The sequence below is a fragment of the Nansenia antarctica genome, assembly GCF_963989245.1.
Source record: "Nansenia antarctica genome assembly, chromosome: 5".
In the NCBI taxonomy this organism is placed as follows: domain Eukaryota; kingdom Metazoa; phylum Chordata; class Actinopteri; order Argentiniformes; family Microstomatidae; genus Nansenia; species Nansenia antarctica.
This window is the reverse complement of record NC_137690.1, coordinates 38,357,754-38,375,953: the sequence shown is the minus strand read 5'-3', so window position 1 is coordinate 38,375,953 and position 18,200 is coordinate 38,357,754. Positions and strand designations below refer to the sequence as shown.

The 18,200-nt window shown below is 43.5% G+C and overlaps 2 protein-coding genes across 3 annotated transcripts in view; both read right to left on the bottom strand.

Annotated features, from left to right (window-relative positions):
• Window positions 1-3,996, bottom strand: part of cars1 (cysteinyl-tRNA synthetase 1) — a 42,383-nt gene extending 38,387 nt beyond the window's left edge. Inside the window, exons 1-3 of the mRNA XM_080532756.1 lie at window positions 3,991-3,996; window positions 1,123-1,214; window positions 268-356 (exon numbers count right to left, since the gene is read on the bottom strand). Of these exons, the coding sequence (XP_080388882.1) occupies window positions 268-281 (14 nt within the window). The 5' untranslated portion in view covers window positions 282-356; window positions 1,123-1,214; window positions 3,991-3,996. The remainder of the gene's footprint in view (window positions 1-267; window positions 357-1,122; window positions 1,215-3,990) is intronic.
• Window positions 3,997-4,689: 693 nt separating this feature from the next.
• Window positions 4,690-16,575, bottom strand: LOC308157625 (V-type proton ATPase subunit d 1). 2 transcript variants are annotated; one of them, XM_080531222.1, is made up of 8 exons: window positions 16,381-16,575; window positions 15,369-15,540; window positions 14,444-14,622; window positions 13,682-13,761; window positions 13,201-13,278; window positions 11,727-11,903; window positions 7,280-7,357; window positions 4,690-6,300 (listed from the first exon to the last, which is right to left on the bottom strand). In XM_080531222.1, exons 1-8 carry the CDS (start codon window positions 16,508-16,510, stop codon window positions 6,139-6,141), a joined length of 1,056 nt encoding a protein of 351 aa, XP_080387348.1. In that variant the 5' UTR covers window positions 16,511-16,575; the 3' UTR covers window positions 4,690-6,138. The 2 variants fall into 2 exon arrangements, with proteins under 2 accessions (XP_080387348.1, XP_080387349.1); XM_080531223.1 differs by lacking the exon at window positions 11,727-11,903.
• Between the last annotated feature and the right edge of the window lie 1,625 nt (window positions 16,576-18,200).

Sequence of the window (18,200 nt, the reverse complement as noted above, 5' to 3'; positions counted from 1 at the left end):
AGCATGTACCAAGTCGACGTAGCACCTAACCCTAACCCTAGTTTTCCCACATGTACCGTATTCCCAGATGTACCGTATTCCCACATGTACCGTACATGTACATGTATATCTATTCTTGCCCTTTTTATTTTCTTATTTTCCTCCTCTATTTTTTTAACGCTGTATGCAAAGCACTTTGAATTGCCCCTGTTGTATGAAATGTGCTATACAAATAAACTGGCCTTGTGTGTGTTTAGGGATTAGGGGTCAGGGGTCAGGGTTTCCTACCTGGCATGTCCCATGTGAGAAGCATCATAGACTGTTGGTCCGCAGCAGTACCACAACACCTTGTTCCCATGCTGGGGAACAAACAGCTCCTGGAACAACAACATCATCATCATCAATGATGAAATTAGTCCAAAATGCAGCAGCGAGAGTTTGAACCAAAACAAGCAGACAAGCTCATATAACTCCTATTTTAGAGACTCGACACTGGCTTCCTGTTAAGTTCAGAATAGATTTCAAGATCCTTCTGCTTGTTTATAAAGCTCTCACTGGCACAGCACCAGAATATCTGAAAGCGCTTTTGCTAGCATATCAGCCCAATAGAGCTCTCAGGTCTTCTGACGCTGGTTTTCTCTGTGTACCACATGTACAAAAGAAGAGATTTGGTGAGGCTACATTCTCATTTTATACACCCAAATTGTGGCACGCACTGCCAGTTTACATTAGGGATGCAACCTCACCAAATATGTTCAAGTCAAGACTAAAAACCCATCTTTTTAATATTGCCTTTAAATTACTAAATAATTAAATTGTGATTATATAATGATTGGAGCACTTTGAGCTGCAACGTTTGCAGGAAAAGCACTATACAAATAAAAATGTATTATTATTATTATCAACAGCCTGTATTATCAACCAACAGACAAACACCTGTATCACCACACCAGGGGGGTATTCCATCAACGTCGCTAAAGGACAATCCAGGCTTATTTTTTTTATAAGTCTTTGCGAGACTTGCAGGCCTGGATTATCCTTTAGTGACGTTGGTGGAATCCCCCCCCCAGCAGTCTAAAAGCAGGAGGTGGCCCTTGTGTGTATGACGAGGTCATGTGATCAGAGGGGCAGGTCAAGGGTCACCTTGGTGCGTGTGAGGCTGTTGTAGAGTCGCAGCCGAGGGACGTCGGAGCCGGCCGGGGCCGACCAGGAGGGCTGCACCCGCCTCCCCTTCGCTGGAACATAAGAAAACATTCTAGACTGTTATGTCTCACAGACACTCACACAGACACTCACACAGACAGACACAGACACACACTCCCACTCCCACTCGCACCCGCACCCACACCCACACCCCCACCGTTCTAATGGGACGCACTTGACTGTTAGTCACTCTCTGCAGCCATAGATCTGGTTTATTTGGTTAGGCCTATCACATTTAGGTGCTGAACTTTACGTTTACACTTGTTTTCAGCCATGCCAAGAGGAAATATCAAGTGTTCACCAAGTATCATGAAAATCAAGTGTTTAGTACAACCCAAGTCATATCTCTACTACAGCAATATCTAGCAAACGTTTTGCAGTATGATATTTAGTCAGTATGGTGCAGCCCACCTCTGGATCCTCCTTCACTGGAGCACACAGGTGAGAACAGCCCTGGTGGTCTACAACAGGTAAGAACAACCCTGGTGGTCTACCACAGGTGAGAACAACCCTGGTGGTCTACCAAAGGTGAGAACAGCCCTGGTGGTCTACCAAAGGTGAGAACAGCCTTGGTGGTCTCCAGTGTTATTTTTCTTGCCTGTTTTCTGTCCAAAAAAACCTTAACTGTGTCTTCCAAATCCACATTCGGCTTTCATGCCAGTTATTTGAAAATATTTCACACCATTGCAATTGTTTTCCCTTAGAACACGGTAAGACAGTAGCGTGAATTTCGGTTATTTTTTTAAAGGAAAAAGAAAACAACAAATTCAAGGAAGTGGAGATGATTGTTCAAACACTCACATTGTGTCAACAACACCTGCTAACAGGGGTAGTCTGTATGGAAGACGACACGGCACCCTAACTAACATTAGCCCTTAGGAAAGGGAAAACTGCACAGGTGAGAAGTGGAGGTAAATGACTCCCAAAACAAATTCAGTAAAACATTAAAACCCTTGTGTAAGAGCCTCGAGTCGAGTCAGGCCTCCAGGGCTGCTTAGAGAACCTGCTCCTCTGAGGAGGAGGAAGGATGCCTCTGGGTTAACAACCACCAGAACTGTCTCTCTACTCCAGCAGTGGTAGTAGTGGTAAAAGTGGTAGTAGTGGTAGTAGTAGTAGTAGTAGTAGTAGTAGTAGTAGTAGTAGTAGTAGTAGTAGTAGTGGTGGTAAAAGTGGTAGTAGTGTTAGCAGTGGTAGTAGTGGTAGCAGTGGTAGCAGTGGTAGTAGTGGTAGTAGTGGTAAGTAGTAGTAAAAGTGGTAGTAGTAGTAGTGGTGATAGTAGTAGTAGTAGTAGTAGTAGTAGTAGTAGTAGTAGTAGTAGTAGTAGTAGTAGTAGTAAAAGTGGTAGTAGTGGTAGTAGTAGTAGTAGTGGAACTCCAGTGTATTAAAAGTATCAGACTTTGTGCACAGCCTAGTTAGACTCAGCTCTCACGCAATACCACTCCTTTGGTCTGGTGGTGGGTGTGAGGGGCACTGTCCTCATGGCATTAGCACTCTGATCTGTGTGTGTGTGTGTGTGTGTGTGTGTGTGCTTGTGGGGGGGGTTAGGCTGCACTGTCCTGGCCAGGGCCCTTCTGACTACTCACTGCTGCTGTCTGGGCTGGGGGGCTCCGGCTGCGTCTGCAGGGCAGCTATGTGTCTGTACCAGCGCAGGGCGTGGACGTGCTGGGGGGCCGGCGCCCGGGGGAGGAGCCTGAAGGCCTGCAGGTCCGCCCCAGAAGGGCTGAACCCGGCCAGGTAGCTGCAGGAGCTCAGGTAGGCGTCCAGGGCCACCTCCAGGGTGCCCTCCTCCTCAAACATGCCCCCCAGCAAGAAGCCATAATCAAAGGCTGCAGAGACACAAGAGAGAGGGGGGGACACGTTCACACACACACACCGGCGACTACATTTGTCAACTGGAGACATGATGACAACAATGGGGCTGGTGGTTGTTTGTTCTGCAGCCGCATCTAAAATGTCCTGTGTGGAAACCCCCCCCCCCCCACATAAACAAGTACATAGCAGTGGTCGGACTGAATTGTCAACGAACCGTGCGTGGTGTCGTGTTGTTAACCCTCTTGCTAACACCTCGCTCCCAGTTGGGTCTCTGTGGGTCTGGGTAGCGGCGCTCTCAGCTGACGAGCTTACTGGGAACAGCTGACTGTGGGTGCGTTCGTAAAGTCGCCGTGAGAGCGCCGGAGCGCACACTGGGTTCAACGTCATAGATCGACCGAGTCATTTGATTGGACGAGAGGCATTCCATGAGCGCTGATCACATTTCCAGAGCGGATTTACGAACGCACCCGCTTGTGTCGCTAACACCGGTGCCTTTTGAATGGACATAGCGAAGGATACAAGCGCCACCTACAATAAACTAAGATCAATATTAGGTAATCCTTCATTATCGGTCCTATGGTGACCAACCTGCCGGTGTGTCGACCTCCTTACACCAGACAGGAACACAGCTAGCTGGAGGAAAGGAACATGGGAAGCTAGCTTAGCTAACAGGTGTTCCATTCTCTGCACAATCTACCATTCACACACTAAACTCGTAGCTAGCTAGAATAAGCACATGAAACTAGCCTTTTTTTTTTTTTTTTAAACCAAAGTGAGTAGGTAACATCCTTCGAAATGAACATCGGTTTATCAAGAACATGGATGAGGTTGTAGCTTAGGACAGCTGTGGACTGTCTGTCTAGATACGGATAGATGGAGACACAAAACAAGCTGCTTAGTTACCAGCTAACATTTTCAGAATAACTGATCTGTCGTATAATAACATAACTAATGTCTTTTAAAAAATCGGCTAAAGATGCATTCAATTTGCGATACCTTGGTCGCCCGAACTTGACATGACAGCCTGCAGTTTCTGATGCAACAATATAACGTGTCCGGAAGGAGAGGTGTGTGTGTGTGTGTGTGGTTCACAGAGATAGGAGGAGCCAGAGGGCTCGCTCTGCATGTATTTCCGTCTGCATTGACACACAGTATTCATTCATTTGGTATTCAGAAACGTCAAAATCGTATGGATTCATGCCCAAAAAAAGAAGAAGAAAAAAAGGCACAATTCGCCAAATTCAAGTGAAAAATATACAGTGATAGAGAAAGAGAGAGACAGCTATGGTAGTGTAATCTGGAGAGTAATTTGGTCTGATTCCTCCATCACTGCTCCCATTCCTGCATGTCTCAGCTGCATTGGTGTATGAGTCCCATAGAAACACAGTAGACAGCCATATAAACACAATAGACTCCCATTGAAACACAACAGCCTCCCAAAGGAACACAAAAGGCTCCATCTGTTGATGACAGATCAAATAGCTGTGTCTGTCTGTCTACCCAGAGCCTCCTGTCTGGATCTGTCTATCCAGGCCCAAACGCATCATCATTCAGTATCTCTTCCCTTTCCCTTGTTTTTATTGTAAAGTGCATACAGTATTTGCTTATAATGTTCTATATGAAGTGTTTATTGATTGATATTTCATAACGGAGGTAAAATAAGGAGGAAGAGAAATAAATACTTCATAATTTATTTATTACATTTACAACACGTTTCACAAAGAAGACACGCAACTTGCAAGACCATGACAGTCATACATGAATTTATACAGCATGAGAAAACAAATCATGTACTCATTTCATTTGTGTATATATATATATATATATATATATATATATATATATATATATATATATTAGTTTAAACAGTACATATTATGTTTCTCATAAGCACAAAATCCTGTTCCATTACAGGGCTTCATTTGAGTGCCAGAGTTCAGATCCCCACCGCTCACTTACAAAGAAAAAGAACAGAATTCACACACACTTCAGATTGAAACACAGAAAAATATCAGGAGGAGAACCTCTTCCTGTCTTTTTACTCTCTGACGCCAGGCGTAAACTGTATTTAGAACCCTTTCAGAAGTACACGGGTGTCTAGGAAGTAGGAAGTAGGGGCTAGGGGTTGACTGTGGACAGGACAGGGCCACACAACAGACTTCTTAAGGGGTCACATCTACACTACAGAAACACCCAGTCAAACCAACCAATCAGGACTCAGTATACTACATGCGGTCTGAACGACTACTATATTCTTGAACGGGATGAATAATTGACATCAAAATAAACATCTGCCTCTATAAACATATCCTCTCTATGAATCTGTGAGGAAGAAGATGGGACTTAGGGAATGTTGTCCTGTTTACCATGACCCTGATCTCTCTCTCTCTCACACACACACACACACACACACACACACACACACGAGGACTCTGATTGGCTGAGACTGAACTCTATATATACACACACACACACACACACACACACACACACACACACACACACACACACCTTCGAACAGGGAGGAAAGCATCTCTGAAAACGAATGCTTTTGTAAACAAAAAAACAAACAAACAAACGAACAAATAAAGAAGACCGGGGGTAGAGACGGTAGGACTTCACATCTAGGAGAGAGTAACAGAGGCATGTGGCGCCTCTCTACTAAGGGTCACCCCGGGGTTAGCGTTCTGTATGCTAGAGTTAAGACAGGGAACCACTGATGGAACCACTGATCCCGTAGTTGGGATTGGCCAACAAAAGCTGAAGATATGGATGTGGGATTGGGATTGGAAGTGTGTGTGTGTGTGTGAGTGTGTGTGTGTGTGAGAGAGATCAGAAGGTAAGGATGTAATCACGTGTGTGTGTGTGTGTGTGTGTGTGTGTGTGAGAGATCAGAAGGTAAGGATGTAATCACGTGTGTGTGTGTGTGTGCGTGAGAGAGAGAGAGATCAGAATGTAATCATGTGTGTGTGTGTGTGTGTGTGTGTGAATGTGTGTGTGTGAGAGAGAGAGAGAGAGAGAGAGAGAGAGAGAGAGAGAGAGAGAGAGAGAGAGAGAGAGAGAGAGAGAGAGAGAGAGAGAGAGAGAGAGAGAGAGAGAGAGAGATCAGAAGGTAAGGATGTAATCACATGTGTGTGTGACAGATCAGAAGATGGGGATGTAGTTGTCGATCTTGGCCCGGTGTCTCTGGGCGATGCACTCTGCGATCCACACGATGTTCCGGCACTCCTGCTCCTTCAGCTTGACGTAGGCGTAGAACACACTGAAGTGGAACTGGTTCAGGAAGGCCAGCTTGTTCAGCTTCACCTGGAAACACACGGAACACCATCCACTGTTACACAGGGTTCCTCCAGGTCTCAACAAGTCACATTTAAGACCTTTTTAGAGCATTTTTTAGAACTCTTTGAATCGGATTTTAGACCTATTCGCGACACCATATGATAGCTTTTTGTCATCCCGAGGTGATGAAATGAGGGATTTCACTGCCATACAGACAAAAAATGATTTTTTTGGGGGGTTCCGGCTTGATTAATTTCCGCGTAAATAGATGTGGTCGGACTGATTTCCTTGCAGGATCTAATTTTTTAGACCTTTTTAGGCCTTGTAAATCGGATTGCTGGATTTTAGACTTTAAGGCTTTTTAAGACCAGCACGGGAACCCTGATTACATCTTACTTAGGGATGGGATTCCAGTTGAGAACCGCTAACAGATTTCGATGCATCGGTATGAATAACATCCGAGATCATCGATTGTTTTATCGGTGCCAGCATGTTCTTTGTTCTGAGTGGGGCAGCCCCACTCATATTTTTCCTTATTTATTGGACAGATAGAGTGAAGACAGACAGGAAAGTAAGGAGGAGAAGAAGGGAGAGAGAGGGCATGTCAGCAGGGCATGAGCCGGATTCGAACCCATGCCAACATGGGCATAATGTGTGCACTGTAGACCACGGTGCTAGACCACTGGACCACCCCAGGCCACGGGTGCCAGCATGTTTTGCACATGCGCTGACAGCATAAACTTGTGCGTCATGATAACTCACAACAAGAAGACTAGAAGGAGAACGGCAGAGTCTAGGACAAAAAGGACAACAGCGCTACTTGTAACATCTGTAAAATGATCACTTCAAGTAAGGGTGGAAACACCAGCAATATGCATATCCAGCAAAAACTCGTTTCTCGTCACCATGGATAAGAACATCTTATCAATTCCCCCATCCCTAATTCTGCTACTGGTGTGTAGGAGTCTGACTGGGGGGGGAGTCGTCATGTGTGTGTGGGTCTCACCTCGTGCTCGAAGAACCGGTCCTCCAGAGTTTTGTCTCCGGGGTTGCTGCCTGCTCCCTCAAACAGCAGCTTGTACTCCTGGAGAACAAGAGAGTAGAGATGCTCCGATCAGGGTTTTTGGTGCCGATCACCGATCACCGATCACTGGAATCAGTGATCTACCGATCCGATATCACCGATCACCGATCACAGCGTCGAAAATGGCAATTGAAGCATTCTATTTATTGTGTAGCATTATTTATGTTTTTAATTATTCTTAACACCATTGACATTGTATATTAAGTATTCAAATGAAATTAGGAGATGAGAAAGTATCATGAATTGACAACCATCTGTTTTATTGAATTCACAACCACCTGTAGCTTACTTCAGGAAAAACAAATAAAATGTGAAAATAAAAATCATAATAAATAAAATGTACACTGTCACATCAAATGTGCAACATTCCACTCGAATGAGAGGAACTAGGGGCTCTTAGAGAACTTGGAGCTTATACTGTAGCTTTCCTGAGGAACAATAAACATACCCAAACTAAACTGCAACATAAACAGGCTATAGCCAAATATAAAATACTGTTTCAAGTCAGTCAGTTTCAAGTCATATTTAGGAGGAGATAAGACAGCAAGTCAGCAATAATCAATAAAACAAAAAAACAAAACATTTCACCTAAGGAGATTTCAGACTCAAACCTTACTTCTGATTAAGCAGCATCACTGGCAGTTTAGCCTTGAGAAATACAAGCATCTCAGCGTTTTTGGCACTCAGCCTGTTCCTCTTATCATCTCAAATATGTCCTGCTATGCTGAAAAGTCGCTCGCTATCTACACTTGTGCAAGGTGCACAGAGAAAGACCTAAAACTCTCGCGCTAATAGTTGTTGTTGCTATGGACCTTAGTCTAGCTTAGTGACTTCCTGCTCGCGGGGTCACATGACGTCGCTGAACACTACCTACACTACGCTCGTGAAGTCGCGCTGGAACTCTGACCAGCACTCGTGGAACACCTCTCGTCCAATCAAAGCACTCGGTCCCTTTATGACGTCGAGCCCAGTGTGCGCTTCGGCGCTCTCGGAGCGAATCGACGAACGCAGCAAATGCCGTATGATATTCGTGGTATTGAAAGTCCTTGCGTGCGTTCCTCCGCGAGGAATTTCTTTTGCGCAGACATTACAAACTGCATATTTGTTGTCTCTTTCCGACACTGTGTAATATTTCCAGACTGGCGACGCCATTTTGTTAACTGATCGGTCGTGTTTGATCGGCCGTTTTGAGAACTCCGATCAAAACCGATCAAGGCCATATCGGCCGATACCGATCGGCGCCGATCAGATCGGAGCATCACTACAAGAGAGAGGAGGAGGAGGAGGGAGGAGAGATAGAAAGTGACAGTAGTAGGTATATCATAGACATCAGTGTTTAACTCACCAGGTGGTAGTCTGTACTGTAGTTTAACTCACCAGGTAGTAGTGTGTGTATATACTGTAGTTTAACTCACTGGGTAGTAGTGTGTGTATATACTGTAGTTTAACTCACCGGGTAGTAGGGATGGGACGATTATCGTTTTTATCGTTAATTGCGATAAAAACACCCGCGATAACTTAACCGTGGAGAATTTTAATTATTTTAATAATCGTCATAATCGTATGTTATGAATAAACTGTGTTTAACAAATGTCTGGCACTATTTTTCAGCCTAGTCTACATTACTTTTGCAGTCAAGTTAGCGACTGTTACTGTAATATAATTGCAATTCCTCACATGAGCCGCGCGCACAACGGCACACTGCCCGCGGCTGCTATCAGACTGGCCGCGGGAGTGAGTGTTGAGGGAGAGAGGAGACGGCAACCCTCGCTCGCCATAGACTGTATCCCTACTCGTCTCTCCTGAGCTTGGTTGTAACGTGAACCGTGGAATACAGGATATGTTAGATGCTTTACAATAATTCCCCAAATGACCAGAAAAGGAAGTTAGATTTGTCGCTGGTCGCTTTTGACTAATTAAGTCGCCAAGGGGCTCTGGAAGTTGGCAACACTGGGAGTGCGTTCTTTAAACTTCCTTGTGTACGTTAATGAAAGGTGCTGATTGGCCGAAAAGGAATTGCTCTTTCTTAACCCTTAGAGGGCTAAAAATGTCCTAAAAATACAACAAAATCTAAGTTAAAGTGATTACAGTGTGTTTTATTGGCATAAAAAAAAAAAATATATACAATATATATATATATATTTTTTTAAATTATTATTCTCGCGATAATATCGTGGATCGCGATTATTTTGCCACGATAATCGTGACATGACATTTTCTAATCGTCCCACCCCTACCGGGTAGTAGTGTGTGTATATACTGTAGTTTAACTCACCGGGTAGTAGTGTGTGTATATACTGTAGTTTAACTCACCAGGTAGTAGTGTGTGTATATACTGTAGTTTAACTCACCGGGTAGTAGTGTGTGTATATACTGTAGTTTAACTCACCGGGTAGTAGTGTGTGTATATACTGTAGTTTAACTCACTGGGTAGTAGTGTGTGTATATACTGTAGTTTAACTCACCGGGTAGTAGTGTGTATATACTGTAGTTTAACTCACCGGGTAGTAGTAGTGTGTATATACTGTAGTTTAACTCACCAGGTAGTAGTGTGTGTATATACTGTAGTTTAACTCACCAGGTAGTAGTAGTGGGTATATACTGTAGTTTAACTCACCGGGTAGTAGTGTGTGTATATACTGTAGTTTAACTCACCAGGTAGTAGTGTGTGTATATACTGTAGTTTAACTCACCAGGTAGTAGTGTGTGTATATACTGTAGTTTAACTCACCAGGTAGTAGTGTGTGTATATACTGTAGTTTAACTCACCGGGTAGTAGTGTGTGTATATACTGTAGTTTAACTCACCGGGTAGTAGTAGTGTGTATATACTGTAGTTTAACTCACCGGGTAGTAGTAGTGTGTATATACTGTAGTTTAACTCACCGGGTAGTAGTGTGTGTATATACTGTAGTTTAACTCACCGGGTAGTAGTGTGTGTATATACTGTAGTTTAACTCACCGGGTAGTAGTAGTGTGTATATACTGTAGTTTAACTCACCGGGTAGTAGTAGTGTGTATATACTGTAGTTTAACTCACCAGGTAGTAGTAGTGTGTATATACTGTAGTTTAACTCACCAGGTAGTAGTGTGTGTATATACTGTAGTTTAACTCACCGGGTAGTAGTGTGTGTATATACTGTAGTTTAACTCACCGGGTAGTAGTGTGTGTATATACTGCAGTGTTTCCTCCAGGATTTTTCACATTAGTGGCGGAGCGCTCATCTTTCGATTTTTTTCCGCGTGCACGCGCATAAAACGCGCACTGGCGCTCAAAACAAAGACGTAATTTCACCAAAAACTAGAGGGTGGCAACAATTATAATTTCTTAAATAGCGGTTAAGTCATTAAAGCCGAGCAGGTGATTTTATATAGAAGGTGATCAAATACCAATATCCTACAGCTGCAGCGGAACATGCGGAACGCGCATTACACATTACATACACACACAGAAAGATCAATACGAAGTAGGCCTACATGAGAGTACACGCACAAAAAGTTACTCATTAACTGTTTACACAAGTAAATTCACAGTGTGACAGTCAGATGGAGCATTCGGTAAACAACAACAGCAAGGTAATGCTATCAGTTGAGTTAAAGAAAACCAACTCTTACCTTTGAGGACACCAACATGAGCCCTGCTTACCCGTACCTCCGCCGTTCTGTTCGTGGTGATTTTAGAGGCAATAGATTATTTTTGCCCCGCGCATATTGCTATGAATAGTTCGAAGCTAGATGCTTGCACGTTAGGTGCGAGAATGCTCGGTTAACCCATTAGCGGGAACATTATTTGTTTCACAAAATAGGCTGATTTAATTGACCATGAACATCAGAGACATACATTACGAATGTTCATTTAAAATACTCTATAGAGCACTGGTATAAGAACATGAACCAGAGAACAGCAGTAAATGCAATAACCCACAGTCGTCGCTGATGATGTTGCATTTTTGATTAGGATACGTTTACGGGATTAAAGGGACCGGCGACAGGCGAAGAGAGAAATCCAAATGTCCCGCTAAATTCAGACCAATCACAAAACTGTTTTGAAAGCGCGTCGCCTCGCCTGTTGAGAGCGATTCAGTCTCGATTGCAGTGCGAACACAAAACGACGAGGTTAATTGCAACATTGTAACATATTGTAACTAACTACGCCCTAAATCGTAACGAAATGTAGGTCTGGAAGCGGCCTAAATCTAGCTTCAATCTGCTTTTTTTCTGTTCTCCGGTCATAATAACTCGCTGCCTTTCTGCGCAGCCTGAATCAAAGTGGACTGTCTGAATCAATTAGTGGCGGAGGAAATTCATTTGTGGCGGCCCGCCACCAATAAATGCATATAGAGGAAACACTGTACTGTAGTTTAACTCACTGGGTAGTAGTCGGCCACAGCTTTGACCTGTTCGTAGTCATCCGCCCGGGCCAGCTGGGCCAGACCCTCGGGGTACAGTTTGCCACAGTGGGGGAACAGCTTGGCGCGGTCCTCCTTCGACAGCTCCGTCCCAAACGAGTTGATGGTGATGATGAACGCCCGCCTGTCCGCCTCGAACTGGAACACGCGGGGGAGGAAGGGATACAGGCTCACTGAAGGGTTTGGTGGGTTGGGGGACGGAGGAAGGGAGCTCAGCCCTGTCAGGGGTCTCCCCAGGAGACCCCAGGATGTTTGACAGATTTGCATCGTTATCAAAACCGGCTGGGCGTTTTATTCATGTCAAAATGCGCTAAAGATACTGCTAAAACGCTGAATGGGACGGAGGAACATAACGCTTTCGCTTTCATTTTGAACAACAATGTCATTGGTGACCAAAGACAGTTACTCTGTCATGACTAAATCTATATTTGCTCTGAAGTGTTTACATAGTGGAGAAGCCAGGTCGACCAGGTCTCTTACATTCAGGGATGCAAACACAACTATGGTGAAAAAAGAGAGAACTACCCGAAGTCGTTGCGGGCGGGAGGGGCGGTTCGGCGGGGGCTAGTGTTATAAAAAAGCGGTTATGACTTAAATCAATCGTTTGCTCTGAAGAAGCTCCTCTCACAAAACCATTAAGTCAATGTTGTTGGCTACTCTTCTCTACACTCACACAACCCACCTCTGCATTGGATATGCTGGCAGTTTAGGTGCAGCACTTTGCCTGATCTTCTCAGCTGCGAGTGGGGTCTTCTTTCTGAGGAGCTGTTTCACACTGTGTTATTATGATAGTGGTCACCTGTGTATATATGATATTTGATGTATATGTTATGTATATAACATATATGATATGTTATGATAGTGGTCTGTGGAGCTCTGTCTGACAGTGTGATATGCACGCCCTTTCCTCCATAATTAATCTATTTTGTGCATAATACACAATTAATCTAGCATGTCCTTTTTGTAATCATGTTACATGATTCTTTAAATTTTTATTTATTATTTAAGTCAAACAGTGGGAGCTTATGGTTCCAAAAAAATTGGGACAGCGGCCGGTGAAAGGGGGAACAAGCCACCAATCAAAATGTTCTGACTTTTAATTTGAAAACAGAAATAAATGTCAACATTGTTGAAAATCACGTCACACTCAACTAGTCAAGCCAAACTATTGCAATGCATTGGATTCGCTGAGTAATCACCACTGCTACCTAGTTAACTATAACCACCCCCCCCAAATAAAAACTCTTCGGATCTTTGGGGAGAACCCTGACTATGACTGAGCTTAGCATCAGAACCCTGACTATGACTGAGCTTAGCATCATTACCATCAAATTGATTTTAGTTTTTTAAACCAATAACAGGCATCATTCTGTGTGAATCCTGCCGTGCGCGTACAGTATAAAGCAGATGATCTCTGGATAAGAAAGCTGCTCACCTCTAGAATGGGACACATGGTGTCAGCTGTGGTGCCTCCCAGAGTGGAGCAGAACTTATAGAAGGCTTCCAAATACGCCTGAAAACAAAGATACTGTTAATGATTAAGCTCTCACAGAGCTTACATTGTTATTGTGGTAGCCTAACTTAGATGAGACTGCCCACGAGTTGGAAAGATGAATTGCCTTTACTTTGCGATAAGACAATAAAGTAGGTACAACATTGTACAAATTATATGTGGCTCCATTACGTTGCATCAGTCAACTCAGTCAACAATTGGAATACAAATACTGCGCATGTCTAAGCATTCTGAGTGGCATGGGGAAGAGAACAAAGGTCACTTTCGATAATAAAACTTGTAAATTGGGAAGTAAGCGTTCCAATATTGTAGAGTGTACTGGACACGCTCAAACAGTTATACATCATAAAGTCTAATCCGGATGTTTCAGCATTGGGAGTTTAAAGAGGTTGGATGACCGCACCTTGTACAGAGTGTTACGGATGATCTCAATGTTCATCTCGTCCAGATCCTGCTCCGATATACAGTCCTGGAAGAACGCAGCTAAACATAATGAAAAGAACATTGTGAATTTGTCCTTTATAATAATAATAATAATAATAATAATAATAATAATAATAATACATTAGACTTATATAGCGCTTTTCTAGACACTCAAAGACGCTTTACAAACTGAAAAGATCGAGTAGTAAAATAAAAAGAAATAAATATAAATAAAAGAAAGTATAGGGGTCTAATTAATTTTTTAGATAACTAAATCTAAATGTCTTTGTAGGACAATCTACTCTGTATACTGCAAGTATATCTAGATTTCAGGCGGAGAAGCGGCGAAAACAAGCAGCGCTAGCGTCCTCTCTTGACCCTTTCCATGATGTATCAAAGAACCTTCCCCAGGAGAAGGGATTGTTCCTGTGGGTTAGGGTTAACCCTATATTTTCCATCAAGAATTTGACATGACAATTATTTGATCAAAGTGGGGATATTCATTCAACCCATTTGTGGCTAACTCTTTCTCAGCCCGTTCTCCGTGTATCTCGTACTATAAATAAATAAATAATGGAAACAGCCATCACAGATACACATCTTAAGACCACATGACTAAACGTGTATCAATAATCGAATCAAATAATCGATTGTAGGAGTGAAAATCATGTGATCTGAACTTGAATGGGTTAGGGTTAGGGTTCGAGTGTGTTGGGGTGAACGGGTGGCGGACGGTGCTGACCCAGAGGAGTGTCCACCAGGATGGCGTTGTAGAGCTCGGCCGGGGTCTGGGCGATGTTGACCGCCTCCATCTGCTCAAAGCTGCCCAGAGGGTGGCACTTGGGCACCAGCTCAGAGATGGCCCTCTGGTGCAGCGTTCCTGTGATCAGCAGGATCACGTTGTCAATCATGTAGCTGTACCTATATATGAGAGAGAGAGAGAGAGAGAGCAAGAGAGAGAGAGAGAAGAGAAAGAGGGGGGGGGGGAAAGAGAGGGAGAGAGAGAGAGAGAGAGAGAGAGAAAGAGGGAGAGAGAGAGAGAGAGAAAGAGGGAGAGAGGAAGAGAGAGAGAGAGAGAGAGAGAGAGAGAGAGAGAAAGAGGGAGAGAGAGAGAGAGATATGTTTGATGAAGTCAGAGTAAGTGTGAAGCCATGTATGTGTGTGTGTGTGTGTGTGTGTGTGTGTGTGTGTGTGTGTGTGTGTGTGTGTGTGTGTGTGTGTGTGTGTGAGAGAGAAGACATGAGCTGCGGTTGTGGGGAGAGGATGACAGATGCCATGGGGACACATGCCACAGACTCAGCTCAACTGGAGGAAATAAGATTTTTTTTTTTTAAATAGCTATTAGGCCAAACTTAAGACACACAAACTACAACTATACACAACACTGGGAGGCTAGCAAGTTTCAGAGTGGCGGTGAGACATTCCTCAAAGTGCCCTGTGGACCAGAAGAGCCTTTAGGGTCTGAAGTCTAGAACCTTCTCTCTGTAGCTCAGGCCTAGGTTGCTGTGAGCGTAACGGGCGGACGCCGGCGTGATGAGGAGACATGGCTCGACACCTGCGGACCTGGCTTTGATCTCCTGGAGCTAACGGTGATGGGTTTTCAGCTTAGGTGTTGTGGTGCACAGGACACTCTAGTTCAGCCCCTGTCTGTCACGCAAGCGGCTTACGTGATGAAGTCCATGAAGCTGGCCAGGGGCTCGTAGGACTGGTTCCTCATATGGCGGAACTCCACCACCATCTTCTCCTTCAGCTTGTCGTCGATGACAGAGACGGTGAGAGGAGACGCCTCGTTGGCGAGGAAGCTGCCATAGTCCGTACTCTGGAGGTGGAGCTTCAGATCTGTGTGTGTTTTCGGGGGAGGGAGGGAGAGAGAGAGAGAGAGAGAGAGAGAGAGAGAGAGAGAGAGAGAGAGAGAGAGAGAGAGGGTGTGTGCAAGAGAAAGACAGAGAGTTAGCAACAATCATTGAGCAATTTTCAGTTCCTCAAAGAAATCCCCATGGTTGGTCAGGATGTTACACTATGCATCTCATGTCTCTCCCAGAACCAGAACGCCATCACCACTGGCGATGCTGGCGATGACTGGTAGCCCAGCTCATTGCGTAGTAGAGAAAAATAACGTCCAGCATCATCATAACGTTCAGCAGATTAACTATAAATGCGATCAGCACCACTCAGTATCAAGGCTACTGTAGTGGATGGACTTCTCGTTATTTTCTCTATCGGTGAAACATTTGGGGGAAACATTTGTAAATGTTAAGACTGGAAGGAAAGCACAACCATAGCCTTTGAACTTCAATGTGTACATGTGTCGCCGATAGTATACGGTAGCTATACAATTTATAACATTATTGCAAATGTGTTGGCGATACAAACCCAATAGATAATAATAAACAAGATTCTCGTTTGCATTGGCGACTAATGACGTTGACGCGATTCATGATCCAAACACGCAGCCAGCGACGCCGCCTACTAGCTAGCTAACAGCATCTCGTTGGGTGTAGGCCACATCAGGTCGGAAGGGCATTCACTTATGATCGTTTAAACACGTTTTCTGTAATCAAATGCAATTGTATGTATTTCAAAACGACTAGCTAATGACACATTGATTAAACATAGATCTGTCTAACATGACAGCACTAGCAGCGTTTCCAGCGAGCAGCCTCCGTCGCTGCGACTCACCTTCCAGGGTTTCACACTGGACAAGATTTAAATAATCCGCCTGTGAAAGAATTCCAGCCTTGAATCCTCTGACCAACCCTTCCAAATAGCCATTGTCGACATTGAAGTACAGCTCCGGGAATATGGGCATGTTGAATGATACGTAGAGGGGGTGGGTATCTTGATCAAATCCAGTAATGTCGGAGCAGCTGTCTGTCTGTCTGTCTGAGGCTAGCTAGCTGTGACCCACCAGGCACGTGATCTGTCCACAACGACCATGTGACACATCATCTGATGCGGGTGAGCCCCGCTTGCTTCAGCAAGTGCAACTATTCTTCTTCTTCTTTGTATTTGATTGGCGGTTGGCAACCAGCTTAAGGTGCATTACCGCCACCTACTGGACTGTGTGGACTAACACGTTTGGCTATGGCATGTAACTCACTTCATAGTTAACAAACTAACACGTTTGGCTATTGCATGTAACTCACTTCATAGTTAACAAACTAACATGTTTGGCTATTGCATGTAACTCACTTCATAGTTAACAAACTAACATGTTTGGCTATGGCATGTAACTCACTTCATAGTTAACAAACTAACATGTTTGGCTATGGCATGTAACTCACTTCATAGTTAACAAACTAACATGTTTGGCTATGGCATGTAACTCACTTCATCATAGTTAACAAACTAACATGTTTGGCTATGGCATGTAACTCACTTCATAGTTAACAAACTAACATGTTTGGCTATGGCATGTAACTCACTTCATCATAGTTAACAAACTAACACGTTTGGCTATGGCATGTAACTCATTTCATAGTTAACAAACTAACATGTTTGGCTATGGCATGTAACTCACTTCATAGTTAACAAACTAACATGTTTGGCTATGGCATGTAACTCACTTCATAGTTCACAAACTAACATGTTTGGCTATGGCATGTAACTCACTTCATCATAGTTAACAAACTAACATGTTTGGCTATGGCATGTAACTCACTTCATCATAGTTAACAAACTAACATGTTTGGCTATGGCATGTAACTCACTTCATAGTTAACAAACTAACACGTTTGGCTATGCCATGTAACTCACTTCATAGTTAACAAACTAACATGTTTGGCTATGGCATGTAACTCACTTCATAGTTCACAAACTAACATGTTTGGCTATGGCATGTAACTCACTTCATCATAGTTAACAAACTAACATGTTTGGCTATGGCATGTAACTCACTTCATCATAGTTAACAAACTAACATGTTTGGCTATGGCATGTAACTCACTTCATAGTTAACAAACTAACACGTTTGGCTATGCCATGTAACTCACTTCATAGTTAACAAACTAACATGTTTGGCTATGGCATGTAACTCACTTCATCATAGTTAACAAACTAACACGTTTGGCTATGGCATGTAACTCACTTCATAGTTAACAAACTAACATGTTTGGCTATGGCATGTAACTCACTTCATCATAGTTAACAAACTAACATGTTTGGCTATGGCATGTAACTCACTTCATCATAGTTAACAAACTAACATGTTTGGCTATGGCATGTAACTCACTTCATAGTTAACAAACTAACATGTTTGGCTATGGCATGTAACTCACTTCATCATAGTTAACAAACTAACATGTTTGGCTATGGCATGTAACTCACTTCATCATAGTTAACAAACTAACATGTTTGGCTATGGCATGTAACTCACTTCATCATAGTTAACAAACTAACATGTTTGGCTATGGCATGTAACTCACTTCATCATAGTTAACAAACTAACATGTTTGGCTATGGCATGTAACTCACTTCATCATAGTTAACAAACTAACATG